This window comes from Pelodiscus sinensis, chromosome 28 (genome assembly GCF_052426305.1).
Source record: "Pelodiscus sinensis isolate ZL-2025 chromosome 28, ASM5242630v1, whole genome shotgun sequence".
In the NCBI taxonomy this organism is placed as follows: domain Eukaryota; kingdom Metazoa; phylum Chordata; order Testudines; family Trionychidae; genus Pelodiscus; species Pelodiscus sinensis.
In genome coordinates, this window is record NC_143079.1 from 1,112,393 (window position 1) to 1,128,470 (window position 16,078).

General features: G+C 59.4%; 1 protein-coding gene and 1 long non-coding RNA gene across 5 annotated transcripts in view; both read left to right on the top strand.

Annotated features, from left to right (window-relative positions):
* Positions 1–67: 67 nt before the first annotated feature.
* LOC142824000 (uncharacterized) lies at positions 68–5,684 on the top strand. Its single transcript, XR_016348016.1, has 3 exons — positions 68–210; positions 339–1,095; positions 1,790–5,684. It is a non-coding gene; the product is annotated as an uncharacterized LOC142824000 (long non-coding RNA).
* Positions 5,685–10,713: 5,029 nt separating this feature from the next.
* ANK1 (ankyrin 1) overlaps positions 10,714–16,078 on the top strand; it is a 130,774-nt gene continuing 125,409 nt past the window's right edge. The window contains exon 1 of one of the 4 annotated variants that reach the window (XM_089773830.1): positions 10,714–11,409. In XM_089773830.1, coding sequence (XP_089629956.1) covers positions 11,284–11,409 — 126 coding nt within the window. In that variant the 5' untranslated portion in view covers positions 10,714–11,283. The remainder of the gene's footprint in view (positions 11,410–16,078) is intronic. The other 3 variants (XM_089773829.1, XM_089773828.1, XM_089773826.1) reach the window with 3 other exon arrangements.

The window sequence follows — 16,078 nt, forward strand, 5'->3', positions numbered from 1 at the left end:
GCCAGCAAAGGGCAAGTGCTACAGGGACCCGTCTGGAATCAGCACTTTGAGCCCTGACTCCTGCTGAGTCTCCCAAATTCTATTTCTGGGCTGCAGGCGGCCCTCCGGGGCCGTGCACCTGAGTGGTGACTGGCGCTGCCCGGTGGCATGCTCTGTGTCTGGTGCGGCCCCGGATTGCTGCATCGTGGAAGCTGCGATTCAGCCTTGCAGGTGCCCTACAGGGGCCGTTTGCCCCCTTGCAGAGAGGCAGTGAACGGCAGCTGCTGCTCCAGCTTCCGGGCCTCGGAGAGGGTGGCTGCTACTGCAGCAGTTTCACTCTTTCTCTCCCATTTCCCCAGGTATCAGGAAGCAGCAGCTGCTAATGCAGGGACTGCCAGCCAGAGCCACTGGGCTAATCAGCTCTGCTTTGCCTTCATCTCTGAGCCGTTGCAGCTCCAGCTCCTGCGAATGCTCCCCCTCCCCGCGCCTCAGCGCTGCAGGTGATTTCAGGGGGGCCTGGTGCCATGGAGGCTCCACTCGCCTGCCCTGCTGAATGGATTCCTGGCGTGGAGAGGCCCAGGCTGCTCCAGGGTGGATTTCCCTGACTCTGGGGGCAGCGCACTCCAGGGAGGAGGTTTTCTGCATGGGCAGAGCCCTGCAATTGGTCTGCAAAGCACCCGAGTGTAACAAGGAGTCAGGTGCACGGAGGGCAGGGCTCCCTCAGCGGAGGACAATCAGACGCTGTGCTGGGAGCATGCATGGTGCCCTCTGCCCCAGAGCATGGGAGTGCGGAGTGTGCAAAAGGGCACAGAGAACGGGGGGAGCTGCCTCTGGGATGGGGTTGCCAGCTTGTTTCAACAAAAATACCGCACCCTTGACATTCCGTCACAATCTACGTCACGTCTGGTTTAGAAAATACCGGGCGTTTCTATTTTCTCAGTTTGTTTCCCGAACAGGAAGCTCAAATACTGGCCTGTCCGGTTCGAAAGAAGACACCTGGCCCCCTGCTGTGGAAGAAAGGAGCCTGGCCTAGTGGCTAGAGAGGCTTGAATCCAAGAGTCGCAGGAAAGGACAAGAGAGGGGGAGCTACTGCTGGGCTCCCTGAGGGCAGGGAAGGTTAGTGTCACTTGTGCCTTGGTGAGTGAGCAGGGTCCCTGAGAAGCCCCTGCAGGAGGGGAAAGAGGGAGGTTGGCCCCCGGTGTAATCGCATGTGGCGGGGCTGCATGCTGGCGGTGTAGGACTAGGATCGGGCAGCTCACCCAGAGGGGAATAGAGAAAAGGGCCTACGGCTCCAGCCTCCAGAGGGGACGTTGCTAACTCTCCGCCCTCCAGGGCTAGGCAAAGCCCCACAGCCAATCTCACAAAACCAGAAGAGATGAGCTTTGGGGCAGCAAAGAGCCACACTTCTCCTGCTTGTAGCTCCCCTGTCTCAGGGGTTTGTGGGGCCCAGAGATCCTGCTTGGGGGAGGGGGGCGTGTCAGACCTGCCCAGAACTGGCCTGGCCTGGCCCTTAGCTCAGAGAGCTCATCTCCCTGTCGCCAGGGTCAATAATGGGGCTCTCGAGCCTTTTCAGAAGCTGCCTTGGTTCTGTGGCAAGAGAAGCCTGAGCAGAGATGTCCAGGGCCACACACCCAGCATTGCTAATCCCCAGCAATCAAACACTGCCTGGCAGCCCCCCAAAGCATAGGATTGGCTTAAACCCACCAGCTAGGGGGGTGCTAGTAGTAAGCACTGGGCTCCTTTCCTCTGCCTTCCCGTGCCCAAGCCCGCCGGTTGCACTGGCTTCCTGTTTGCAAGCTTTCCTCTGCAGCCAGGAGAGCAAGACTCTGTTGCACATGGACGCCGGCCGGCAGTGTCCAGCGAGCCCCTGCCGGATTCCAGGAACCTGGTCTTTGGAATCACAAGCCACCTCGAGCCCCCCATCGTTCCTGCTCCTTGCACCTCGGCCAGCATTTGCGACACCAGCGTGACAGCATTGACCGTTGGCATCACCAGCTGGTGTGAAATGTCCCAATGGCTGCTGGGACACACAGCGCAGAAGGAGAAGGTCTGCAGGCGAGCCGGCTTCGCTGCACTGGCGGCAGCAGAGATGTAGGACACAGCATTCGCTGCAGTCTGCTGCTGCATGGAGGGCCCTGTGGCCGGGAGCCCTCGGCTTGCCCTGCTGGTGTAGCCCTCTCTTGATGCGTCGGAGCTTGGGGGGCAGTCCTAGGTAGCCAGCCAGCTGCACAGAGGAGCTCTCTCACCTCGGCCATTGCAGCTGCTGAGGTGTGTGCCAATGCAGGTCTTATTTCTGCTTGGCTCCTTGGCCTTCCTGGCTGGGATGGAATCCAAGAACACGGCCATAGAGCAAAGAGCACAGCTCGTGGGAAATCACAGCTGTCCTCTTCCCACTGTCTCTTCTCTGAGCCTGGCCCCCTGCGTCCCTTCCTTGCTCCATCCTAGCAGGCTGGGAGCAGTCACTCCCTGTGAAGGGCATTGCTCTGCGAGTGAGAAAGGGGACAAGGCAGTGGAGAGTGGGTCTGTGCAGGGCCGCTAGTGGAGGGCCGAGGGCTGCTTCCAGCAGCTCCCCACGGAGCACAGGCTGCGGTCTCGCCCGGATGCTGTTTATTACCCAGCGTGTGTGGGAGGAGCGAGTGTTCAGAGCCATTCCTGGAATTCTTCTTGGCCCGCCGGGGAGAAATCGCTCCCTGCCGTGAGTGTCATGGGGTAGGGCTGCAAGGGCCTGTCTACACTGCAATTCAAAACCCACGACTGGCTTGTGCCAGCAGCTTCCGCGAGGGGCCTGTTTTGCTGCAGTGCAAACCTTCAGGCTGGGGCTGCAGCCCTGGCTCTGGGACCGTCCCACTCACAGGAGCCAAACATCTGCACCGCAATTAAACAGCCTCTGAGCCGGACGTCCCAGGACATGTGGTTGAACTCCACGGCCAGCCCATCCATGCCCGGGGTTTTATTGGGAGGCATGAGACGGAGGATTTCCGAGAACTCGACCAGGGTGAGAGGCAGCTCCAGCCGGTCCTGGTCACCCACACTGACCACTGGGAACTCGGTCCAGGGCACCCTGCAGGCGTCAGCTTCTGTTGGATCCGGGGAGAACGACCTGGCACAGAAGTCCCTGGCCCTTCTCTGCATCTACTCCGGATCCGCGAGGGGGGCTGTCCTCCGCCAAAAGGCAGGTGACATGCTTTTTAGCCCCCCTCTTTTTCTCTAGGGTGCAGAAGAAGTGGGAGCCGCACAAAGGCACCCCTGGCCGGATGGTCCTTCTGCTTCTCCTGGCATGCCTCGTGCAGGGGCGGATCCTCGGGTTGGACACTAGGCGCCTCTCAAGCTTAAACCTCCCGCTCCAACGGCTCTATCCAGGGGCAGATGACTGTTTTGCGGGGCCCCGGGCAGCGTAACTCCGCGGGGCTCCCCCTTTGCCGCCCCGTTCGCCCTGCCCTATATCCGCCCCTGGCTCTATCGCTGCATCCCTCCGCCGGCTGGTGCCCTGGGAGTAGTCACGGCTGAAGAGCCAGGCGCGCACCATCGCCCGCCGAGGGGAAGGCGGGCCGCTGCCCCCACCAGGCCAGCCAGAACTCCTGGAAGGACACCACGAAGCCCATGTCCTCCAGCAGGCTATTGTTAAAATGTCAATAGGCCGGCCTGAGCCTCCCCTGACTAAGAGAGGCTTTCGTGGCTGCCAAAGGCTGGTCCGTGAATGGTCGATGCCACGTGGGCTCATGCCACGTGGAAACGGGAGAGGTGAATGCGGTCCAACCAGGAGTGGCGTGAGCGATCGTCCCCCACCCAGACGTAGGTAAGGGTGGTGCTGTCGTCCAGGTGGTGGATGCCTGCTGTGGCCTGGCAGTTCTCGAGTCCTGAGCAGTCCTGGTCCTCAGGGGGGTGTTGAAATCCCTGCCCAGGACCAGGCATTTGCGAGGGTCCAGGGTGCCGAGGAAGGTGGCTGCCTGTTGATAAAAAGTGACCTGGTCCAGGCCCACATTCGGGGAAGGTGGCAGCAGCAGCAGCATTGTCCAGGGGGAGAAGGTCCAGCAGCTGAGACCTCAGCAAGCGTGTGGTGGCTGGGCAGGGTGGAGAGAGCTCCAGCTGGTGCAGGGGCAGCAGGAACAGGCAGGGGAGGAGAGGCAGGAGCTGCACCCTGCTCCTTCTCTGTAGTGGGGCACAGAGCTGGTGGCCACTGGCCCGGAGGGGAGAGCCCTTTTGGGCAGAGCCTGGCCCTGCCCACTCACCTGACCAGAAGGCTAGCACTATAAGAAGCCAGGCCAGGAGCTCAGTCAGACCCTGGCCACCAGAGGACCCAGCTGCCTGTCCTGTGCTGGGAGGCTGCCGAGGACTTGCAGGAGGTTGAGGACTGGCCTGGACCGCTGGGACCCCATACGGACGTTGACCAGGAGGAACATCAACCCCCGCCCCCCAGAGGAGCTGCCGGAAGCCCAGGTGTGCATGGAGGGGGAACGGAAGAAGCCCAGGGAGAGTCTGCAGTAGTCAGGCCGGCCCAGAGCACCGGTCAGCGTGTTGGGGTGAGGATCCCAGCTGACCCAACAGCAGGTTGTTCTGCTGCTGCTAGGGCCCTGGGCTGGGACAGTGGAGGGGGTGGGCCTGCGTTCCTCCTGCCACCTAACTCCTGGTGGCCGTCCCCTCCCCCTCCGCCACGTCAGGCCAAGAACCTGCACTTCCTGGATCTCCGCCGGAACAAGGAGACCTGCTTGTTTACCTTCCTGTGAACTACTAATCACATGGGCCAACTGTGCTTGTTTGCTGCCCCGCCCTGCAGCAAGACCTACATAAGAACAGAAGAACGGCCATCCTGGGTCAGACCAAAGGTCCATCCAGCCCAGTGTCCTGTCTGCTGACAGTGGCCAGCACCAGGTGCCCCAGAGGGGGTTGACCGAAGACAATGATCAAGCGATTTGTCTCCTGCCAGCCCTCTCCAGCCTTTGACAAACAGAGGCCAGGGACACCATTTTATCCCCTGGCTAATAGCCTTTTATGGACCTAACCTCCATGAAATTATCTAGCTTCTCTTTAAACTCTATTATAGTCCTAGCCTTCACCGCCTCCTCTGGCAAGGAGTTCCACAGGTTGACAACACGCTGTGTGAAGAAGAACTTTCTTTTATTAGTTTTAAACCTGCTACCCATTAATTTCATTTGGTGACCTCTAGTTCTTCTATTATGGGAACTAATAAATAACTTTTCTTTATCGGCCCTCTCCACACCACTCATGATTTTATATACCTCTATCATATCCCCCCTCGGTCTCCTCTTTTCTAAACTGAAAAGTCCCAGTCGCTTTAACCTCTCCTCATATGGGACCCGTTCCAAACCCCTCATCATTTTAGTTGCCCTTTTCTGAACCCTTTCCAAGGCCAAAATATCTTTTTTGAGGTGAGGAGACCACATCTGTACACAGTATTCCAGATGTGGGCGTACCATAGTTTTATACAGGGGCAGTGAGATATTCTGGGTCTTATTTTCTATCCCTTTCCTAATAATTCCTAGCATCCTATTTGCCTTTTTGACCGCCGCTGCACACTGTGTGGAAGTTTTCAGAGAACTGTCCACGATAACTCCAAGATCCCTTTCCTGATTTGTCGTAGACAAATTAGCCCCCATCATACTGTACGTATAGTTGGGGTTATTTTTCCCGATGTGCATTACTTTACACTTATCCACATTAAATTTCATTTGCCATTTTGTTGCCCAATCACTGAGTTTGGTGAGATCATGACCTGAGCCATGGTCTGGTTTGTTTGCTGCTCTGCCCTGCACCAGGACCTGGGCCATGGTCTGGTTTGTTTGCTGCTCTGCCCTGCACCACGACCTGGGCCATGGTCTGGTTTGTTTGCTGCTCTGCCCTGCACCAGGACCTGGGCCATGGTCTGGTTTGTTTGCTGCCCTGCCCTGCACCAGGACCTGAGCCATGGTCTGGTTTGTTTGCTGCTCTGCCCTGCACCAGGACCTGGGCCATGGTCTGGTTTGTTTGCTGCTCTGCCCTGCACCAGGACCTGGGCCATGGTCTGGTTTGTTTGCTGCTCTGCCCTGCACCAGGACCTGGGCCATGGTCTGGTTTGTTTGCTGCTCTGCCCTGCACCAGGACCTAAGCCATGGTCTGGTTTGTTTGCTGCTCTGCCCTGCACCAGGACCTGGGCCATGGTCTGGTTTGTTTGCTGCTCTGCCCTGCACCAGGACCTGGGCCATGGTCTGGTTTGTTTGCTGCTCTGCCCTGCACCAGGACCTGGGCCATGGTCTGGTTTGTTTGCTGCTCTGCCCTGCACCAGGACCTGGGCCATGGTCTGGTTTGTTTGCTGCTCTGCCCTGCACCAGGACCTGGGCCATGGTCTGGTTTGTTTGCTGCTCTGCCCTGCACCAGGACCTGGGCCATGGTCTGGTTTGTTTGCTGCTCTGCCCTGCACCAGGACCTGAGCCATGGTCTGGTTTGTTTGCTGCTCTGCCCTGCACCAGGACCTAAGCCATGGTCTGGTTTGTTTGCTGCCCTGCCCTGCACCAAGACCTGGGCCATGGTCTGGTTTGTTTGCTGCCCTGCCCTGCACCAGGACCTGGGCCATGGTCTGGTTTGTTTGCTGCCCTGCCCTGCACCAAGACCTGGGCCATGGTCTGGTTTGTTTGCTGCCCTGCCCTGCACCAAGACCTGGGCCATGGTCTGGTTTGTTTGCTGCCCTGCCCTGCACCAGGACCTGGGCCATGGTCTGGTTTGTTTGCTGCCCTGCACCAGGACCTGGGCCATGGTCTGGTTTGTTTGCTGCTCTGCCCTGCACCAGGACCTGGGCCATGGTCTGGTTTGTTTGCTGCCCTGCCCTGCACCAGGACCTGGGCCATGGTCTGGTTTGTTTGCTGCCCTGCCCTGCACCAGGACCTGGGCCATGGTCTGGTTTGTTTGCTGCTCTGCCCTGCACCAGGACCTGGGCCATGGTCTGGTTTGTTTGCTGCCCTGCCCTGCACCAGGACCTGGGCCATGGTCTGGTTTGTTTGCTGCCCTGCCCTGCACCAGGACCTGGGCCATGGTCTGGTTTGTTTGCTGCTCTGCCCTGCACCAGGACCTGGGCCATGGTCTGGTTTGTTTGCTGCCCTGCCCTGCACCAGGACCTGGGCCATGGTCTGGTTTGTTTGCTGCCCTGCCCTGCACCAGGACCTGGGCCATGGTCTGGTTTGTTTGCTGCTCTGCCCTGCACCAGGACCTGGGCCATGGTCTGGTTTGTTTGCTGCTCTGCCCTGCACCAGGACCTGGGCCATGGTCTGGTTTGTTTGCTGCTCTGCCCTGCACCAGGACCTGGGCCATGGTCTGGTTTGTTTGCTGCTCTGCCCTGCACCAGGACCTGGGCCATGGTCTGGTTTGTTTGCTGCCCTGCCCTGCACCAGGACCTGGGCCATGGTCTGGTTTGTTTGCTGCTCTGCCCTGCACCAGGACCTGGGCCATGGTCTGGTTTGTTTGCTGCTCTGCCCTGCACCAGGACCTGGGCCATGGTCTGGTTTGTTTGCTGCCCTGCACCAAGACCTGGGCCATGGTCTGGTTTGTTTGCTGCCCTGCCCTGCACCAGGACCTGGGCCATGGTCTGGTTTGTTTGCTGCTCTGCCCTGCACCAGGACCTGGGCCATGGTCTGGTTTGTTTGCTGCCCTGCCCTGCACCAGGACCTGGGCCATGGTCTGGTTTGTTTGCTGCTCTGCCTTGCACCAGGACCTGGGCCATGGTCTGGTTTGTTTGCTGCCCTGCCCTGCACCAGGACCTGGGCCATGGTCTGGTTTGTTTGCTGCTCTGCCTTGCACCAAGACCTGGGCCATGGTCTGGTTTGTTTGCTGCTCTGCCTTGCACCAAGACCTGGGCCATGGTCTGGTTTGTTTGCTGCCCTGCTCTGCACCAAGACCTGGGCCATGGTCTGGTTTGTTTGCTGCTCTGCCCTGCACCAGGACCTGGGCCATGGTCTGGTTTGTTTGCTGCCCTGCCCTGCACCAGGACCTGGGCCATGGTCTGGTTTGTTTGCTGCCCTGCCCTGCACCAGGACCTGGGCCATGGTCTGGTTTGTTTGCTGCCCTGCACCAGGACCTGGGCCATGGTCTGGTTTGTTTGCTGCTCTGCCCTGCACCAGGACCTGGGCCATGGTCTGGTTTGTTTGCTGCTCTGCCCTGCACCAGGACCTGGGCCATGGTCTGGTTTGTTTGCTGCCCTGCCCTGCACCAGGACCTGGGCCATGGTCTGGTTTGTTTGCTGCTCTGCCTTGCACCAAGACCTGGGCCATGGTCTGGTTTGTTTGCTGCCCTGCTCTGCACCAAGACCTGGGCCATGGTCTGGTTTGTTTGCTGCTCTGCCCTGCACCAGGACCTGGGCCATGGTCTGGTTTGTTTGCTGCCCTGCCCTGCACCAGGACCTGGGCCATGGTCTGGTTTGTTTGCTGCTCTGCCCTGCACCAGGGCCTGGGCCATGGTCTGGTTTGTTTGCTGCTCTGCCCTGCCCTGTCCTCGGGCCTGTGGAGCCTGGATGGTTGGCTTGGCCTGAGCATCAGCCCGAGGCCCAAGACTAGAGCTGCCAGCCCTGAAGAGGGCGGTTGCTCCACTACCTATTGATCTGGTCTGACGACAGGCCCAAGAGCAAGGACTCCAAGGACTCAGTGGACTGGGGTGGAGTGGCCACCCACTGACCCCCTCTGTGAGCCCTGACACGGGCTATGTGCCTCCATGTGCATTTGCATAATGATGCAGGGGTTAATTACATGATTGTGTACTGTAACAATCTCTGCCTCATTCCGTGCCTAGGTGGAATGCACAAGGGGCAGAGTTAAGGCTGCACAGAGAATACTGAGTTGGCATTTCCTAACTTTCAGGTGCTTGACTTCGCAGCCTTAATTAACTTGTATGCAATGCACATAATGCTTTGTGTTGCTACACAGGGAGCCACAGCCTTATCTAGGGTTAAGTGTATCTTTGTAGCACTGCACAAATGACTCAAGGGCTATGTCTAGACTGGCATGATTTTCCGGAAATGCTTTTAACGGAAAAGTTTTCTGTTAAAAGCATTTTCGGAAAAGCGTCCGTGGCCAATCTAGACGCGCTTTTCCGCAAAAAAGCCCCAATCACCATTTTCACGATCGGGGCTTTTTTGTGGAAAACAAATCGGAGCTGTCTACACTGGCCCTTTTGCGCAAAAGTTTTGTGCAAAAGGGACTTTTGCCCGAACGGGAGCAGCATAGTATTTCCGCAAAAGCACTGACAATCTTACATGAGATCGTCAGTGCTTTTGCGGAAATTCAAGCGGCCAGTGTAGACAGCTGGCAAGTTTTTCCGGAAAAACCGGCCAATCTAGACACAGCCAAGCTGTTCTTGGGAAGCCCTGTGCACCAATAGCCAGATTTCGGTTCTTCCCAATCTAGAGGTGCCTCTAAAGGCTCCACTTAATTCCTACTGTCATTCCCTGCATTTGGAGAACCCTTGAGGCAGAATCCCTCCTTCTGCTTTTAGCCCAGTGCTGTGTGTTGAGGCCGAGAATCAGCCATGTTCCTAACCTGAGGCTGCTCTGAAAATTCCACCCCAGGCTTTACATGGTTCCTTGTGCAGGCTGGGGCCAATGTTCCCGCTACTTTTTCCATCCATGTGAGGAATGAATTTTCTTAAGTGCACTGAGGCATGTGCGGATGTGCATCACCAGTAGAAACACATGCTGCCAGGTCTGGGTGCTGTAGACACTTTGCTAATCAACTGGGTGGCATTTGAATCTCTCCTGGGTGGTTGGCCGAGTGCTCAGCTTACAGGGAACACTGGCTGACGCAGGACTTTGGGAGGCCAGGCCGTACACTCTGGAGAGCCATGCTGGACAGAGACCAGCCTGGAGAGCTCCTCACTAGGTGTCTTTCCATCAGCTCTTCCATGACCCTGGGGCTAGTGAACAGAGGAGATGGGGGACAAGAGCAAGAGGTGTTGGGGGGCAGAGCTCAGGTGTGGGGAGGCAATGGGGGAGCCAGCCGAGAGGCAAGGGGGAGCTGCTGGGGAAGCTTTGGGTAGGAGTGTCGAGTGACTGGGAGCCGAGGGGTCCGCCAGACACACCCTCTGTTAGGGAGTCCAGACTGGAAAAGTGCGCACGGCGTGAGTGAAGGCGCTCCCAGGCCCTGCGGATGGCTTTGGACAGCCAGTTCCCCACACACGGGGCTGCTCGCTTGAGCAGGTGAAACCTGCACCTGGAACATTTTCCTGCAGGTCCTGGTGGATTCTCCCTCCCTGCCCATTTTGAAGTCCAGAGCGAGTGGTCGTTGCAAAGCTGCTGCCGGAATTATTGGGGGGGGGGGGAATCAGGCTAGTTGGGTCTCATGCTCCTTCCTGACCTGGGACTCGATGAATGACGTGAAGGGGGCTGACCCATTTGGCGCCCACCTGGGGCCCCAGGAAGCTCCCAGGCTCTGCCGGGGTCCCTGGCAGGGCAGGAGCCAGCCGGGAGCTGCAGTTCGGAGGCTGGGCTGCCAAAGGCAGATGGGAACCATGGTTTCTCTCTCCCATTCCCAGCCAAGATCCCTCCCCTCCACTTGCAGCTCCTCAGGCAAGGGCTTGGGAGAGAGAAGGCTGCTGCGTTCTGCGTCCTTACTTAGCCAGTCCCTTGCAGCCTCCTCTGTTTTCCTGTCTCCTGAGCGTGTGCATTGATTTCCCCGTTGCTCTCCTTGGAAAGAGCTGGAAGCGTAGCCCAGTGAGCCAGTGAGCAGTGCTGCTGCACAGAGAGTGCCTGAGAGCGAGAGCGGGCGAGATGGGAAAATGTGTCTGCATCAGCAGCACTGCAGTGGTAAAGCCATTGCCTGGCTCTCTGCATGTTAGTGCTCGCAGAGCCCTGCTCCGGGGAGCCGAGGAGTCGAGATGAAACGCACCGGCCGCCTCTCCTCACTGCCGTTCCCGTGGCATCGTGCGTTAATTGCTGAGAGTTATTGTCCTTCCCGTAGCCAGCTGCCTGCATCTCGCCGAGTGCTGCAGGAGAGGCAGTGAGGGGAGCACGCGGCACCAGCCAGGTTCCCTGTCCCACAAGGAGGACTTGGAATGATGTGCCAGCACGGCCAAGCTCTGCTGCAAGGGTGCACCGAGCCTCTGCACCAGCTGGACTTAAGGTTATTGATGCTTCGTAAAGGTGCCCCGGACTTTGTCTAGCAACTAGCTGGAGGCATCCGCTGCCCTCTGGGGCTTGCATCTTCCCGTCATTCCTGGTGCTGCTCTCTGGGCTGCCAGCATCCCAGCCAGGGGAGGAGACGGTCCGGCAGTGGAGGGTCTGGCAGGAAGGGTCAGGGTGAGCACTGGGGAGGATTCCAGCCCTGACCCACCATGGCTCAGGCAGCCAAGCAGCTGAAGAAGATTAAAGATATTGAGGCGCAGGCTCTGCAGGAGCAGAAGGAGAAGGAAGAATCCAACCGCAAGCGCAGGAATCGCTCTCGGGACCGGAAGAAAAAGGTGCGTGGGGCTGGGGTGGGCAGCTCTCTGCATGCATCCCTGTGCTGGCAGCAGCAGGGGCTGTTTGCCAGGACACCGAGCAATCCTGGAGGCAGGTATTTGCTGTTTGCCCTGAGGATGCAGGGGGCTCTGCTCGCTCCCATTCCAAGTCGAGCCTTTCATGGGCTGCCAGTGCCAGATCTGATCTCCAGGGCAGAAACTCCGTCGTGTAGCTTCCTGCAGGCGCCAGAAACTGCCGTGTGTTGGCAGACCAGCGAGAGGGCTGGCGAGGCGCATCCCCTCCCCGAGTAAGCACTGAATGTGTGACCGGCCGGCCCCATCTTTCCCCACCCCCAGGGGCTGCCGGCACTCAGCAGCCAGCCAGAAGCCCAAGGCTAAAACCAGGAGGAAAGGGTGGAGTGGGACGGTGACGGGGATGGCTGTGCTCCTTCTCGAACCCCCTAAGGGGGAGGTGAAATCCACCCCTGCTGGCCTCCGGCACATGGGGCGCGGCTCTGTGCAGACTCCATCGTGCACACCCCGGAGCTCCCGAGGAGCGTCTGGCTTTGCTTTGCTTTGGAAAGTGGCCTGCCTGAGTCTGCTCGCTGCCCACCCCACGCGAGAGGGGGCTCGGCCGCAGACAGCAGCAGTGAGGGGAGGGGAGGGGAGCCGGGGGCAAGTCCCAGTCGGATTCTGTGCTGTGTGAGGTCTGGGCTCCGGGACGTCCCCCGCCGCCGCCGTGACGAGCTCCTGGCCGTTACCTGCTGGGGGGTCCAGGGTTAACCTGCTCTCGGCCTGGACCCTTTCCACCGACTGGCTCTGGTTCAAGGCCTCCCCGCTGGCAGCCTGGGTCCCGCTCCGTGGGAAGAGGCTGCCTAGGGCCTGCTGGGTTCTGCATCGGCCGCTGACTCACCAGTGGCTCTAGGCAGTTGCGCTGGGGCTGCTCAGGGCAGGAAGGCGCCTGGGCTCGGCCGCCAGATGGGACAGAACCCGGCTGCAGGGGAGGAGCTGGAGCAGGCGCGAGACACACACAGCAGGTTCAGGCAGAGGGGCTCTGCTCCGCGGACAGGCTGGCTCCTGCCAAATGGCTGCTTGACCCCACGCGGCCCGGCGAGCAGGAGCCCTGGCCCTGGAGCATACGGGAGGGGCTCTGCGGCAGCTGGCACCAAGGGGCAGCTCTAGTACCTGCCTGTCAGGCGGCTGCGATCTGGGGTTCCAGGCCTGCGCTAGGGCCCTGACTAGCATCCCTGGGGCCCTTCCCTAGAACCTCCTGGGGAGCGGGCCAGGGGCCGGACTCCACACCTGTCCCTCTGCCCAGCAGTGAGTGGAGCCGGGGCAGCTGTCCCTGCTGGGGGCACTCGACGGAGGCTTTCCCAGCAGGTGTAGGGTGGCCATGGAGGGACCGCAAGGACCGAGGGGGAGTCCGGCTGGGCGAGAAGGGAGCAGGGCAGTGCTTATAGGAGTGAGTGCGGGGGGCAAGGGCACCATTTTGGGAGGGTGGGGTGGGGGGCAGCTGGAGCTGCCCATGCCAGGTTGGTGCTGCTCTTCTTCCTCGGACCCTCAGGGAGCCAGGGGAAAGTTCACAGCCGGCTGCATCTTCCTCTGCCCTCCCCAGGGCAGCTGGATGCGAGAGGAAGGCACAAGCTGAGCACTTTCCCCTCAGTCCCTGAGAGTCAGGAGACGTGGGGCTGGGGCATCCCTGGAGAGGGGGGCATGCATATCCCCAGCCAGCCCGTTTCACCTGCCTGGCTACCTGCTGCAGGGGCACCCCGGGAGCGCGGCTAGGAGCAGCTGCAGCCACGGCCTTGCTGGAGCACAGCACCGGGGTGCACCGGCTCCCGTTTACCTCTGGCCTCCGGAGCACGTCGAGGCCCTGCAGGTGTCCTGTTTCATATCAGCAGAGGACAGAGTAGCAAAACCAGGCCCGTGCTCTAGAACAGCAGACAAATGGCCACCCTACGCAGACGCGAGCCCTGTGGCTGGTGGGGGACGTCTCCCTGGCACTGACCCTTTGAAGTGGTCGCTCCTGGGCAGCCCGCGTCTCGCTGCAGCCAGGTCCCCGGGGCAGCGGCAGGGTCTTGGGGCGAGTGAGCCTTGGAGCCAGGTGATTTGATAGAACGGATGGAACTGGCCTCAGCTCCCCATGGCGGGGGCGGGAGCAGAGATGCTGGGCCGGGTATCTGATTCCAGCGCGGTAAAGCCAGGCTGGGGACCCCTGGGGCTGTTCTGGACATCTGGGTCATGCTCAGGGTTTTCACAGCGTCCGGCGGGGGCCAGGCGCCTGCCTTTCGAGTTTCTGTGGGGCTTTCTGTGGGTCGTGGATTCCAGTGCACCTCTCTGCAAGGCCGCCTCATTGCCTTCTGCAGCCAGGCCTAGCCAAGGGCTGATAATCGGCTGTGCTGTGGTGGCCGGTGGCTATGCTGACCGTGTTGTGTCTCTGTGTCCCTGTGCTCACAGGTCTATGTGTAGCCACTTGTCTCAGGTGGGGTAAACACGTTGGGGTGGGACTGTCATGTTGTGTTCGCACAGGGCTGGCTGGGACCCTGGGTGCTTCCACGATATGCACGTGACCATTAATGTTAGCTGTGGTGAGGGAGAGACCTGCCGAAGTGCATCAGACCAGTGGTTTGTCCAGGTCAGGATCTTGCTCCGACTGGCCTGCCCTTGGCTCTTCAGAGGACGGTGCAGAGGGCCCCTTGAGAAGTTTCCTCCTAGCACCTTTCCGACGCTGCGTGAAGCTCTGGAGACAGGAGGGTTTAGAACCCGTTAGAATTTCTTTACCCTCTCATATTAGGGATGTGAAAACCGTTGTTTTAACTCAGGGCCTGCTGGACCCTGCCACCTGGCCTGCAGGACCCCCCACGGCTGGGGCAGCACTGGGCCACCAGCGGGGTGGTTAACCAAAAGGGTCCTGGTAAAGCTCCTGCTTACTGGTGCACGTCTCGGCTAACAGTTTCACATCCCTATCTGATGTACGGGAGAATATTTTCATTAGTCCTGCGAGTGTCTAATCCTGTTTGAATCTTGCTAAGCTCTTGGCCTCCCTGGCGTCTAGTGCCAAGGAGTTCCACACACTAATCGTGCATGGTCTGGGAAAAGCTTTTCCTTTTCTCAGTAGACTTGTATCCTGTCAGGTTCATTGTCTATCTCCTCCTTTTTGGCACTATGAGAGAGGGTGAATGGTACCTGCCCTGTCCCAGTCACCATTTTGGGTACCTCTCTTATGCCACCCCCTCATTCATCTCCTCAGTAAACCAAAAGCCCCAGTTCTCCGTTTCTTCTCAGACTGAAGTCTCCCCAGAACTGAATTTCCTCCCTCCTTCCTCTCCTCTCTGCCCCTTTCGGAATTAGGGTGACTCCTGCTGAGCGGGATTCTCGTGGCGGGTGTAACCTGGATTTATACAGGGGTGCTCCAGCATTCTCACTATTATTCTCTGTACATCCTGACCACAGCTACGCACTGAGCAGACGGTTTAGCTGAGCTGCCTGCTAACGAGCTAGGCTGTTCTCGGCGGGTGATCCCAGCCTGGTGACTTAGGGTTTGGGTTGGTACCTTGCTGGGAGCCAGAGCATGTCCCTGGGAGTCATTGGCACATGTAGTTGATGTGAGTCACGAGACCGTTTGAGGTTCAGCCAGTGTGCCAGTGGCCTTTCTGCTGGCTTTGCTGATGGACGGGGGTAGCACAGAGAGACTGAGCAAGGGAGGGTGCCAGTGGCCTTTCTGCCGGCTTTGCTGATGGACGGGGGTAGCACAGAGAGACTGAGCAAGGGAGGGTGCCAGTGGCCTTTCTGCCAGCTTTGCTGATGGACGGGGGTAGCACAGAGAGACTGAGCAAGGGAGGGTGCCAGTGGCCTTTCTGCCGGCTTTGCTGATGGACGGGGGTAGCACAGAGAGACTGAGCAAGGGAGGGTGCCAGTGGCCTTTCTGCCGGCTTTGCTGATGGACGGGGGTAGCACAGAGAGACTGAGCAAGGGAGGGTGTCAGTGGCCTTTCTGCCGGCTTTGCTGATGGACGGGGGTAGCACAGAGAGACTGAGCAAGGGAGGGTGCCAGTGGCCTTTCTGCTGGCTTTGCTGATGGACGGGGGTAGCACAGAGAGACTGAGCAAGAGAGGGTGCCAGTGGCCTTTCTGCCGGCTTTGCTGATGGACGGGGGTAGCACAGAGAGACTGAGCAAGGGAGGGTGCCAGTGGCCTTTCTGCCGGCTTTGCTGATGGACGGGGGTAGCACAGAGAGACTGAGCAAGGGAGGGTGTCAGTGGCCTTTCTGCCGGCTTTGCTGATGGACGGGGGTAGCACAGAGAGACTGAGCAAGGGAGGGTGCCAGTGGCCTTTCTGCCGGCTTTGCTGATGGACGGGGGTAGCACAGAGAGACTGAGCAAGGGAGGGTGCCAGTGGCCTTTCTGCCGGCTTTGCTGATGGACGGGGGTAGCACAGAGAGACTGAGCAAGGGAGGGCGCCAGTGGCCTTTCTGCCGGCTTTGCTGATGGACGGGGGTAGCACAGAGAGACTGAGCAAGGGAGGGCGCCAGTGGCCTTTCTGCCGGCTTTGCTGATGGACGGGGGTAGCACAGAGAGACTGAGCAAGGGAGGGCGCCAGTGGCCTTTCTGCCGGCTTTGCTGATGGACGGGGGTAGCACAGAGAGACTGAGCAAGGGAGGGTGCCAGTGGCCTTTCTGCCGGCTTTGCTGAT